The following is a 12,513-nucleotide window of genomic DNA, read 5'->3' as shown; positions in this document are numbered from 1 at the left end:
GAGCTAGGTTCATCTAACACTATTCTGTAATTTTACTGAGACCAGTGTTCAAGATTCAATCTGAAATGACATTTAGGGTCTTCCAAATTGAGCATCTGTATTTGTACTAAATGTACTAACTAAAAGGCTAAGCAAGTCAAAAAAGAAAAGCAGTCCTAATCATCTCCAAAATGTGTTAAGGATATTAAGACAATGGCCTATCATGAGAAGTAAAATAAACAAGCAGCTGTCAGGCCAAATAAATGTTTTTAACATACAGAATGCATCAGAAATCTGCCAGTTGTTGGCAATCAAGCTTCATGAAAAAGTCATCCAGTGGAAAAAGTAAGAAAACAATAAAAGTACTTTATTGAAGATCTACTAAGACTTGAGATGATTCTGTGGTGAATGGCAAAAAAAAATATGAAAATTAGTATTTTAAAATGTATTACCTGATCAAGAATTCTTCCCATTCTGTCGAACAGCACTTTCAAAAAATGACCTTCAAAGAAAGCGGCTTCTAAATTGCACTTTTCCAATGCTTTTGGAGACCCAGGCCACTCCCATCTTAAGCAGATAGCACAGTAGTCTCGGAACTAGGGGGAAAAAAGCATGTGAATCATTAAAGAACAAAAACAAATTAAGATGAAATAGAAATGATTTCCTCAAATAGGCATACAAAAAACCATTTGAATGCAGAATGTCTGCTATGCTTCAGGTGCCAAGGGAGAGGGGGAAGAGATGACTCAGATCTTTCTGTGACTAGGGGCACAGGTAAGATTATATTAACTGCTGCTACCAATATAAGTTGATGAAAAAGAGACATATTTTAACTTTACTAAAATACCCCTAACAGCTCTTTCCTTTAAAGGAATTTAACTCTTTAGTTACTTTCATCACCGATTTAGAGGACATTTAAAAAGCAAAGTCAGACCTAGCCAAGTTTTCAAATTTATTCTAAAATGGTATATACCACAGATGAACTGATGCATGTTATTTGAGAAGACAAGCCTGCCGTTCCTAGAATGAATGCACACTAGCACACTAGGCATGATGTTATGATAGGATCAAACAGTGCTACTCAAAGGTGGTCCATCGACCAGTGCTGGTCCTCAAAGTGTTCACTACCGTCCACAATGAGATGAGGACAAAAAGCAAGAGCAAGCGCTTAAAAACGTTCCTAACAATTTGACTATGAAGAGTTTTATGTCTGTTGAATCTAACTATGAAATAATCAGGGTTTGTATTTTGTGTCTTTTTTTCTCTTCATTTTTCTACAATAGGAATTCTTTTTTTTTTTTGAGACGGAGTTTTGCTCTTGTTGCCCAGGATGGAGTGCAATGGCACAATCTCGGCTCACCACAACCTGCGCCTCCTAGGTTCAAGCGATTCTCCTACCTCAGCCCCCCAAGTAGCTGGAATTACAGGCATGTGCCACCACGCCTGGTTAATTTTGTATTTTTAGTAGAGATGGGGTTTCTCCGTGTTGGTCAGGCTGGTCTCGAATTCCTGACCTCACGTGATCTGCCTGCTTTGGCCTCCCAAAGTGCTGGGATTATAGGCATGAGCCACCGCACCTGGCCAGGAATTCATTTTTATTGCATTTTACAAAAGTGTTGGTCTGTGACAGATTGGAAATTAAAAAAAAAAAACCCTGGTCTTTCACTACAGATAGTTATCAGTGAAACAGTGTGAATATTTATAAGCACAAGATTATTTCATATAATAAAAATGAATTTTAAAAGTCTCCCCCAATATGTAATTTACTTGAATTGAAACAAAAGAAATTTAAAGCACTGTTTTCTGCTATATTCCTTCCCTCTTCAGATTCTCCTTATTTAATAAAACAAAATTACTTTGACTTCTCTAGTTTAGAAATTACCTGAAATTAAAACAGAAAATGGTCGGGTGCAGTGGCATGAGCCACCAGGTCCAGCTAATTTTTGTGTTTTTAGTAGAGACGGGGTTTCACCATGTTGGCCAGGCTGGTCTCCAGCTCCTGACCTCAAGTGATCTGCCCGCCTCGGCCTCCCAAAGTGCTAGGATTACAGGCGTGAGCCACCGTGCCTGGCCCAAATCTCAATTTTTAAGAAATCATTTTTACATTAACACTTCTTATATTCTGACTTATAATTTCTTATAGCTTTTGGTTTTTCTAATATTTCTGAAACAATTATAACTGCATTTGTAATCACAAAATGGAAATGAAACTTTACAGAAAGAATAAAAGCAGTTTAAAAATCCAATCGGTACTGCCAAAAGATATATTTTACTTTTATTGTCTTTACTTGATTGTTATTTGAATGTTACTTGCTACTCCATTAATTTATTCATGTATTAATGCAGATGAATTCATGTACTAATGTGGACTTGAATTAAAGTATTATGAATTAACTATGTGCATATGCAGATTAGTTATATATAATAGGATACTTCAATACAAAGAATTTAAATAAAAATTAAATGTACATTTTTCAGATTTGAGAATTTTTAAAATTTAGACTGTAAATTTTAAAATTCTCTTCAAATTTTGAAATATTTTATTCTGGTTATTTATTCAACAAATACTAAATAGTTACTGATATTGTAAAATGTATAAAGCTCTAAGCTACATATTTTGAGGGATTTAATGGTAAATCAAGCATGAATCCTAGCCTCAAGAGACTGACTATTACCTTATAACCCAAAGGCAAGAAAGAAAACACAAAGGACCACAAAAGATTAGAGACAATGCCATGAGCATGAAGACGAGTAGTTACCTTTACTGTTGGGAAGGGAGAGGAGGAAGAGGGTAAAAAGAATAAATCACAAGCTGGCATTTAATCTGGATGTTGAAGACAGTGTAGAAATATAGATATCAGATGGTGGGTGAGAAATAAGAGGAGAACCTTGTAGGCAAACAGAATAGCATCAATAAATGCACGTAAATGTTATACTTGGATAGCAAGTGAAAGTCATAGTAAGAAATATAGAAAAGCAGGCTGGAAAATTGATCTGAAAGGATCTTGAATTCTAAGATTTGATGTCTAAGTATTTATACTTTATGAGTTAATAAAGAAGGGGTTCTCAGATCCACACTTCAATGAGATTAATCTGTTAATGGCTTCTAAGCAGAAGGAACAAGCTGAGGAAACAAGTTATGAGGCTACTGCAATCTGGCAGAGGTAATAAAGATGTAAACTAGGATTCTGAAAGCAAAAAGCAAAAATGGAGAAGGGGCAGACAGGAGAGATACAGCAGGGGCAAAACTGATACAACCTGGCAATACACTAGAGGCTAAGGAGAATAGAAGATGAATGAATCCCAGGCAACTCTGAAATACAAACCTTGAATGACCAGGAGGATGGATATGCCACTGACCACAGCAGGAAACAAAGGAGCAGATGCAGTGTTAAAGGCATCAATCATAAGTTCTGCTTTGGAAAGATAAAGTCTGAGGTCTTAGAAGAACACCTAAGTGGCTGAGGCTAGAGCTTTGGGGACACCTCAGATAGAGAATTCATGACAGAATGAATGTTAAACCAAAAGAACATCAAAGGAATGAAGATAGAAAAGAGGGCCATTGATAGATATTTTTGGTTTTTTGGCCACATCATAATATGGTGGACAGAGTAAAAATGACACCTGACACCTAAAAGCAGCAGCAGCAAAGAATGATGCTGCAGAAGCCTTAAGAAAGGAGAAAGTTTGAAATGGCAGGGCTGGGGTGGGAGGTGGGAGGTGGTTTAAACAAGTTCAGCGAAGTTACAGGATAGACGCTCAATACACAAAACCAGCAGCATTTCTACATTTGGAAAGAACAATCAGAAAATGAAGTTCACAAAATAATTTCACTTACAATAAAGAATAAAATACTTAGGAATAGATTTAATGAAGGAAGTGCAAGACTTGTACACTGAAAACTATGAAATTCTGTTGAATAACACTAAAAAGAACCTGAGTAAATGGAAAAACATCCAGTGTTCACGAATTGGAAAACTTAATATTGTTAGGATGGCTGTACTTCTCCAATCAATCTACAGATTCAATGTAAGCCTTACAAAAATTTCAACTGCTTTTTTTTTTTTTTTTTGCAGAAATGGACAAAGTAATCCTAAAATTCATATGGAATTACAAGGGACTCCAAATAGCCAAAACGATTTTGAGAAAGAAGCAAGTTGAAGGATTCATATTTCTCAATTTCAAAACTTACTGCAAAGCTGCAGTAATCGAGACAGGGTGGTGCTGGGATAAGGACATGTACATAGGTCAGTGGAATAGAATTGAGAGTCCTCAAATAAACTTTACACTTACAGTCAATACACGGAAAATACCCTTTTCACTAAGTGCTGCAGAGACAACTGGATGTCTACATGTAAAAAAAATGAATCTGGACCCCACCTCACACTATATACAATAACTAACTCAAAACAGATTAAAGACCTAAATGGATAAACTAAAACTATGAAACTCTTAGAGACTTAGGTGAAAATCTATGTAATCTTGGTTAGGCAATGATTTCTTAGGTATGGCACAAAAAGCATGAAGAAAAAATAGTTAAGTTGCACTTCATCAAAATTAAAAACTTTTGGCCAGGTGCAGTGGCTCATAACTGTAATCCCAGCACTTTGAGAGGCCAAGGTGGGCAGATCACTTGAGGCCAGGAGTTCAAGATCAGCCTAGGCAACAGGGTGAAACTCCATCTCTACTAAAAATACAAAAATTAGTTTGGCGTGGTGGCACAAGCCTGTAATCCCAGCTACTCGGGAGGCTGAGGCAGGAGGATTGCTTGAACCCAGAAGGCGGAGGTTGCAGTGAGCCGAGATCGTGCCACTGCATTCCTGCCTGGATGACAGAGCACGACTCTGTCTCAAAACAACAACAAACAAACAAACAAAAAAACAAAATTAAAAACTTTTGTGTGTTGAAGGACGCTATCAAGAAACTGAAAAGGCAACTCCCAGATGGGAGAATATGTTTGTAAATAATGTATCTGATAAGGATCTACTATGCAGAATATGTAAGGGACTCTTACAACTCAACAATAAAAAGACAAATAGCCCAATTAAAACACAGGCAAAGGATTTTTTTTTATTTTTTGGAGACAGGGTCTTGCTCTGTTGCCCAGGCTGGAGTGCAGTGGCACCATCATAGCTCACTGTAGCCTTAAACTCCTGAGCTCAAGCAGTCCTCCTGCCTCAGCTTCCCCAATAGCTGGAACTACAGGTGCATGCCACCACACACGGATAATTTTTTTAAAAAATTTTTGTAAAAATGGGATTGTGAAGGCTGGTCTCAAATTTCTGGCTTCAAGTGATCCTTCCACCTTGGCCTCCCAAAGTGCTGGGGTTACAGGTGTGAGACACCACACTTGGCTGGGATTTAAATATTCTTCAGAGAAGGGTACAAGTATCTGCTAAGCATATGAAAAGGTACTCAACGTCATTAGTCATAAGGAAATGTAAATCAAAACCACTAGGAGACACCACTTCACACCTCCTGGGGTAGCTAAAATTTAAAAAGAATAATGGTAAGTATTGGCAAGGAAATGGTGAAATTGGAACCCTCATACACTGCTGGTGTGATGTAAAATGGTGCCACCACTGTGAAAAACAGTTTGGCAGTTCCTCAAAAAAGTTAAATATAGAATTACCATGTGACCCATCAATTTTACTACTAAGCATATACCCAAGAAAACGGAAAACCCGTATTCAACAAAAAAGGAATATTCACAGCATAAGTATTCATAATAATCAACAATTAGAAACAACCCAAATGTCCATTAACTGACAGATACACAAAATATCTGTACAATAAAATATTATTCAGCCATAAAAAGAAAGGAAGTACTGATGCATGCTTCAACTTGAATGAAACTTGAAAACATGACCTTACGCTGAGTAAAAAATGCCAGACAGAAAAGGTCACATATAGTATGATTCCATTTTTGTGAAATGTCAAGAAAAGGCAAAGTCATAGAGACAGAAAGTAGATGAGCGGCTGCCAGGGCTGCGGGTTGGCGGGGAGGAGGAGTCAATATGAAGTGACTGCTTTATTTGTACAGGGTTTCTTTCTGGGGTGATAGCAATCTTCTGGCATTAGATAGTGATGATGGTTGCATAACATTGTGAATATACTAAAAAACATTAAATTGTACACTTTAAAATAGTTAAAACGTTGAATTTTATCTCAATACAAGTTTTCTTTGCAGGAGGAATTTTTTAATACAATTTTTAAAATCTTACGATGTAAAATGCTATAAAGAGGAAAGAAGAATGAGAAAAGCCTCCTTAATTTAGAAGCAAACCTTTGAGCAAGTCGTTTGAGTGAGGTAGAAAGGTGAAATTCCGGGGCTGAAGGAGTGAGAGCTGGGCAGCAGAGGGACTATACTTGTGAATCACTGTCTGCATCAGAATGAAGGAGAAAAGGATAATGGCTTGTGTATGAGGATCAAGGGTGCATGGTGGGTAGAATTATTAAGGTATCATGTTTTGGATCAGTAGGAGAAATGGATCCGGGTGAGATATAATTTAAAGTGGGAAAAAATTAAAGAGCATAAAGAAATCTTGAGATGGAGACACACAATCGGTGAAGTGCAAACTAAGGTCACTTGCACAAAGCAAAAGTAGTTATAGCAGATACCAGGTCTTTTTTTTTTTTTTTTTTTTTGACATGGAGTCTTGCTCTCTTGCCCAGGCACGATCTTGGCTCATTGCAACCTCCACCTCCCAGGTTCAAGCGATTCTCCTGCCTCAGCCTCCTGAGTAGCTGGGACTACAGGCGCCTGTCACCATGCCTGGCTAATTTTTGTATTTTAGTAGAGACGGGGTTTCACCATGTTGGCCAGGCTGGTCTCGAACTCCTGACCTCAAGTGATCCACCCGCTTCAGCCTCCCAAAGTGCTGGGATTACAGGTGTGAGACACTGCACCCGGCCCAGGTCTCATTTTTAATAAGAATGAAGTCATTTCCTTGGAGCAGTGGTGGTGGGCAGTGTGACAAGGGGTGTGCATGTGTCTATTCTTAGATTTCATTTCCAACATTTAGTGACTTCACCTACCTGCCTATGAGCATCTCGGAGGTAAGTGTCATATCCTGTGCCCTCAACATGGTAGGAGGATTTTGCGTCATCCGGTACCAGACAGAGAAAACTTAAATGAAAACGGCCATAATTATGCAAGATGTCCATTTGCATGAAAAAAAAAAAGGAAAAAGTAGAAGTGAAAAAGACCATAATCAATACTCTCATAATTCAATAATAACTTTATAAGTACTAAAGCATCTAGTGATATCGTAAGTTCAGCTAAGTATTAATACAAATGGAAACCCGAGAAATGAAATTATATGTTGTTAATTCCTGATAAGTTTTACAATTCATTGATTAAATATTCTCATTATTTTAAAGGTTTTAAAAATTACCAATTCCACTTAAAATAGAAATAAGCCTAAGAAAGACATTTTTTTCCTCTTCAGATTGCTGTATAATGACAGACTGCCATGATATTTGTTAATCTCAGGAAACTGGTTTTAAGTAATTGAACTTGAGATTTTTATGTACCCTAATTTTGCATCTTGAGCCACATGCAATTTTTCTCTAAAATCACCTGCCAGAACCAGGTATATCAGTGACAACACTGCAAGGGAAGCAAAAGAGAGAAAAAAAATTGCCACAGAAAAGGGCACTTTCAAAAAAACATAAAACCACGAACTAACAAAAAGGAATAGCCCAACACTTAGCACACATGTTTAATAAGTATATCTTATCAAACCAGCAATTCTCAATGTTGTTACAATTGGGAATTACTTAAAATTAAACCGTTTATATTTTTTAAAAATGGGATGACTCAGCACGGTGGCTCACGCCTGTAATCCCAGCACTCTGGGAGGTCAAGTCGTAGTAGCCATGAGACTGTAATCCCAGCTACTCAGGAGCCTGAGGCAGGAGAATCGCTTGAACCCGGGAGACGGAAGTTGCAGTGAGCAGGGATCATGCCACTGCACTCCAGCCTGGGCGACACAGTGAGACTCTGTCTCAAAAAAAAAAAAAAAAAGGTGGGGGAGGGAACTTTGAGGGTTCATTTAACCACAGTTAATATTAAGTAGAGCTTTTCTCTTAGTATCAAGTGTTGCCCGCAGCCTGGCACTTGTTACATAAGCAAGACCAAAAAACTGACATAATCTTTAAAGAAGATCAAGTTCATAAGAGATTTCTGTAACCATCTAAGAGCAGAGCTCTTACATGTTATACACTTTCGGAGGCCGAGGTGGGCCGATCACTTGAGGTCAGGAGTTTGAGACCAGCCTGACCAACATGGTGAGACCCCGTCCCTACTAAAAATACAAAAATTAGCTGGGTGACGTGGCAGGAGCCTGTAATCCCAGCTACTTGGGAGGCTGAGGCAGGAGAATCGCTTAAACCCAGGAGGCGGAGGTTGCAGTAAGCAGAGATTGTGCCACTGCACTCCAGCGTGGGCAACAGAGCAAGACTCCATCTCAAAAAATAATACTACTAATAAACAAAAACAAAAAACAAGTAAGAGAGATGGAAGTCAAATTTTATATAGCAACTCACCTATTTACAATTTTATGAACTTCAGTTTTTCCATCATTTTTGGGGTGGTCTGGAGTAGCAGGAGGTGAAGAACTAAGCCACTCTTGGTTTGGCAAAGTGTTTTCTGGTGAAATGTCAGTAAACAATGGATCTTCTTCCAGATCTCTAAGTTAAATTTAATGACACATAAAAAAGCACTATTTTATTATGACATTTTCTAAACCAAAAGATTCTCTGCTATGTTCTTAGAAAATGTTACATAATTTTGCTAATATAAAGGATTAAGGAATTATGTATATTTTCTAGGCAAATTAACATTCTATACTATTTTGTTATTGGGTCTAATGAATACACAATATTATTTGTAATGTAAAAGGATGGTAGTATCAATGCATCTAATTTTACTTTTAAGAACTTTTAAACTGTAAGAGGTATTTCTTTTGGGGATAAGGGAGATAGATAAGAGGAGAGAGAAAGTTCTATCTCTACATGAAATGCTGAACTCACGGAGTTGGATGGAAACTTACACTGCTCCTGCTATCAATCCATTTTCTACCACATCTTTATCTTCTGGGCACAAAGGTTTATATTCTGTATAATTTCTTTCTTCAAGATTTCTCAAGACCAAGTTGTAAAGAATGTGCTCATTGGGTTTTTGTAAAAGATGTTCAAACATTCGTAATGTCATTATGCTTATCTGAAACCAAAATTGATAAAAGCTAACTGAAAAATGTCTTTACATAAGTGACTCTTCTTACCATCTTGTGAGTCATGCTTTCAATTTCTAAAGCCAATAAAAGAGGTTGTATTGAAAACATCTCACGAATGATACATTAAAACCAGTATTTCAAACAATCTAAGTCCAATTCTAAATCATTACGTAGCTTACCTCATCAGATATGTGATCACAATGTTCAATTAACCTATGCCTTAAAGGATGTCTGCTGATTTCTGCCAGAGTTTCTGGTTCCCTCTGTTCTCCAAGGATAAAAAACACCATTTCTTGAAGCAAAACATCAGAGGTCACTTGCCGAACGATGCGATGAAGCAGAGCAGTGGATGTGAGAATACCCATCTCAGAACTGAGCATAATGAACAGATAGTCAGTGGGCAAAAATAACATGACACAGTGATGCGGTTTTTTTCAAAAGAAAACAGGCTACTCACGTTTGCATTAATTGAGGTTCCATAACACCAATGAAAAATCTTTCATGAACAGCTTTGGCAAGAGCAACAGCAGCAGTCTAGAATATAGTAGGAACATCATTTTTTTTTAATATAAAAGAAAGACTAATTTGTAACATCAATAAATCAGTTTGGACTCCCAACTGAATTAATGTGGAAAGATAAAACTTGCCTAATGACCCTCTTATTGGTGGCATATAAATCTAGATTAGATGTTGGCTACTGGGTTATTTACACTTTTTTCTAAATTTCCAAGAATAAGAGGAATAGGATGAAAAATTATTCCAATGTCCATATAGTATTAACATCTCACCAAAGAGCAGGACTGAAGGGAAATCAGTGTTACTTTGTAAAGTACTGTACCATAATATTTAAGGAAATATAAAAGGGCAGAACTTGAACTTTGATTTATTCTGGAATTGTAATACACACATACAAACACATATACACTTTTTTGTTTACTTATTTTACTGACCATGGTATTCTAAGACAATTAAAATGTATTTGGGATATAAATTAGGGATTCCAATTTCACTTAATAGATATTTATATCTTAAAATGATCAAAAAACAATAAAAAATTACAAACCTTTTGGGCTTCCTTAATGAGCTGATCACAATAATCAAACCAGGAAAGAAATGAAATTAAGGCTCGTTTTCCTGGAAATGCTGAAGCATCTTCTTTATGACTGTATGAGTCCAAGCTGTAAGACAAGGAAGAATTGCTAAGTCCAAAGTTATCCAAAAGCATGGACCCTATTCAGAATGTATGGAAAAATGAAGGCACGTGAACACACTCAGATAGTATGGTACATTCACACAGGAAATGCTGGAGGACAGTGAGAAGAGGATTCTGTAAAAGAAACCAAAGATAAGAGAAAATCTTTTAAATAAGAGCTGTAAATAATTTTCACGTATTAAGTAGGAGAAGAGAGGTTAAAGCAGAATGGAACTGCAGGAGGCCAGGTGTGGTGGCTCATGCCTGTAATACCAGCACTTTGGGAGGCCAACGTGGGTGGGTGGGTGGATCACTTGAGGTCAGGAGTTCGAGACCAGCCTGGCCAATATGATGAAACTCTCTCTCTCTCTACTAAAAATACAAAAAAAAAAAAAAAAAAATTAGCTGGGCATGGTGGCTCATGCCTGTAATCCCAGCTACTTGGGAGGCTGAGGCATGGGAATCACTTGAACCTGGGAGACGGAGGTTGCGGTAAGCCAAGATCGCTTCACTGCACTCCAGCCTGGGCGATGGAGCAAGACTCCATCTCAAAGAAAAAACAAACAAACAAAAAAACAGTGGAGCTGCAAGAGAAAAAACACTGGGATAGCTCCTCATACTCCTGCCCTAAATGTTACCAAGTAACATCAACAAAAAGATGGAGGTTCTCAGCTGCTGGGATGGAAGAAAAGAACGGTAAATGGGGATCTACAAACAGAAATAGCGAGTGGACTACTTCTCTTCCTGCCCTAAAATGCAATACAGTCGTAATGTTAACAAGTGGGTCTGCCCTATAGATGTTGACAGAAAATAGAGTGGAAAAAAGAAAGACACGTTAAAAATACAGAGAAATACAATAAAAGGTGATTATGTCAAAACCTTAGGCTGCTTACAGGTGGTGGGACTATGGGCAACTTGTTTATGCTGCTTTATACTTTTTAATAACTTATAAACGTTCTGCAATAATCATATTTCCCTATGATAATCAAGTTGGGGAGTCTAAAAGGTAGGAAGAAGAGGTGAAAGAATGAGGTAGAAGAGATTCTGTACAAACAGGCCAGGAGACAGATTAGACTGCTCAAGAGGCTGTGGAAATTATTTTAAAAGGAGATTCCTTCTTTGAGGGTTTTTTGTTTTTAATAATCAGTTAAAATTATTGGTTTTAATGTAAGCCCTTAAAAATTGATCAGTAAAATGGACAAAATAAAAATATCTTAACTATGTAACAGCTGGATTGTTCCCACACCAATTCATTACCACTGACTGATAAATTTAATACAAGCTTCAAGAAAATATTCCCATTTAATGATCACTAGTGGTGTTCAATTTTTCAAAGACTTCTACCATTGCAAAATAGAAATGGATTTTAAAATGTAGGTGTTAAGAAGTCACCTTTATGGGAAAATACAAGTAACGGTGCTTACCCCCAGTTAATTGCTTCCACGGTTTCAATATCTAACGGATCCACTGACTGAGGTAGGGCCTTGTACAGGGAGGCAAGTCTGTCTGTCAGTAGTTCACACAAGCAAGTGCTCTGTGTAAGGCACTTTGCAGCCGCAGGCTCTGGCAAACTTACTAACAGCATCAAGCCTTCACATGCCTTCACAGCTATTCTGCCATCCTAAAGGAAAAAAAAATCCCCCTTCAATTCTTGAATTGTATATACATCAGGTTGTTTGAAAACATTCAACATAAAAGGATTTAATGTTTCACACTAAAAGAAAAATAGATTTTGTCTATTTTAAATGCATATTATTGGCCAACTGTGGAGCTTCACGCCTGTAATCCCAGCACTTTGGGAGGCCAAGGCGGGTGGATCAGCTGAGGTCAGGAGTTTGAGACCAGCCTGGCAACATGGTGAAACCCCATCTCTACTAAAAATACAAAAATTAGCTGGCGTGGTGGCGTGCACCTGCAATCCCAGCTACTAGGGAGGCTGAGGCAGGAGAATCACTTGAACCCAGAGATGGAGGTTGCAGTGGGCCAAGATTGCACCACTGTACTCCAGCCTGGACAACACAGCAAGACTCCATCTCAAAAAAAAAAATTAAAAATTAAAATTAAAAAAATAAATAAATGCACATTATTGAAATAATGTTAGGG

General features: G+C 37.5%; 1 protein-coding gene across 2 annotated transcripts in view; it reads right to left on the bottom strand.

Annotated features, from left to right (window-relative positions):
- The window catches only part of FHIP2A (FHF complex subunit HOOK interacting protein 2A), a 79,398-nt gene that overhangs the window by 45,224 nt on the left and 21,661 nt on the right, over nt 1–12,513 (bottom strand). For both annotated transcript variants that reach the window (XM_055092322.2, XM_034931563.3), the window contains exons 7-14: nt 11,835–12,031; nt 10,282–10,396; nt 9,676–9,752; nt 9,398–9,590; nt 9,036–9,205; nt 8,530–8,673; nt 7,018–7,108; nt 432–575 (exon numbers count right to left, since the gene is read on the bottom strand). In XM_055092322.2, the coding sequence (XP_054948297.1) occupies nt 432–575; nt 7,018–7,108; nt 8,530–8,673; nt 9,036–9,205; nt 9,398–9,590; nt 9,676–9,752; nt 10,282–10,396; nt 11,835–12,031 (1,131 nt within the window). The remainder of the gene's footprint in view (nt 1–431; nt 576–7,017; nt 7,109–8,529; nt 8,674–9,035; nt 9,206–9,397; nt 9,591–9,675; nt 9,753–10,281; nt 10,397–11,834; nt 12,032–12,513) is intronic.

This window comes from Pan paniscus, chromosome 8, assembly GCF_029289425.2.
Source record: "Pan paniscus chromosome 8, NHGRI_mPanPan1-v2.0_pri, whole genome shotgun sequence".
Taxonomy (NCBI): domain Eukaryota; kingdom Metazoa; phylum Chordata; class Mammalia; order Primates; family Hominidae; genus Pan; species Pan paniscus.
The sequence above is the reverse complement of the archived record's forward strand: the minus strand, read 5'-3'. Positions and strand labels throughout refer to the sequence as shown.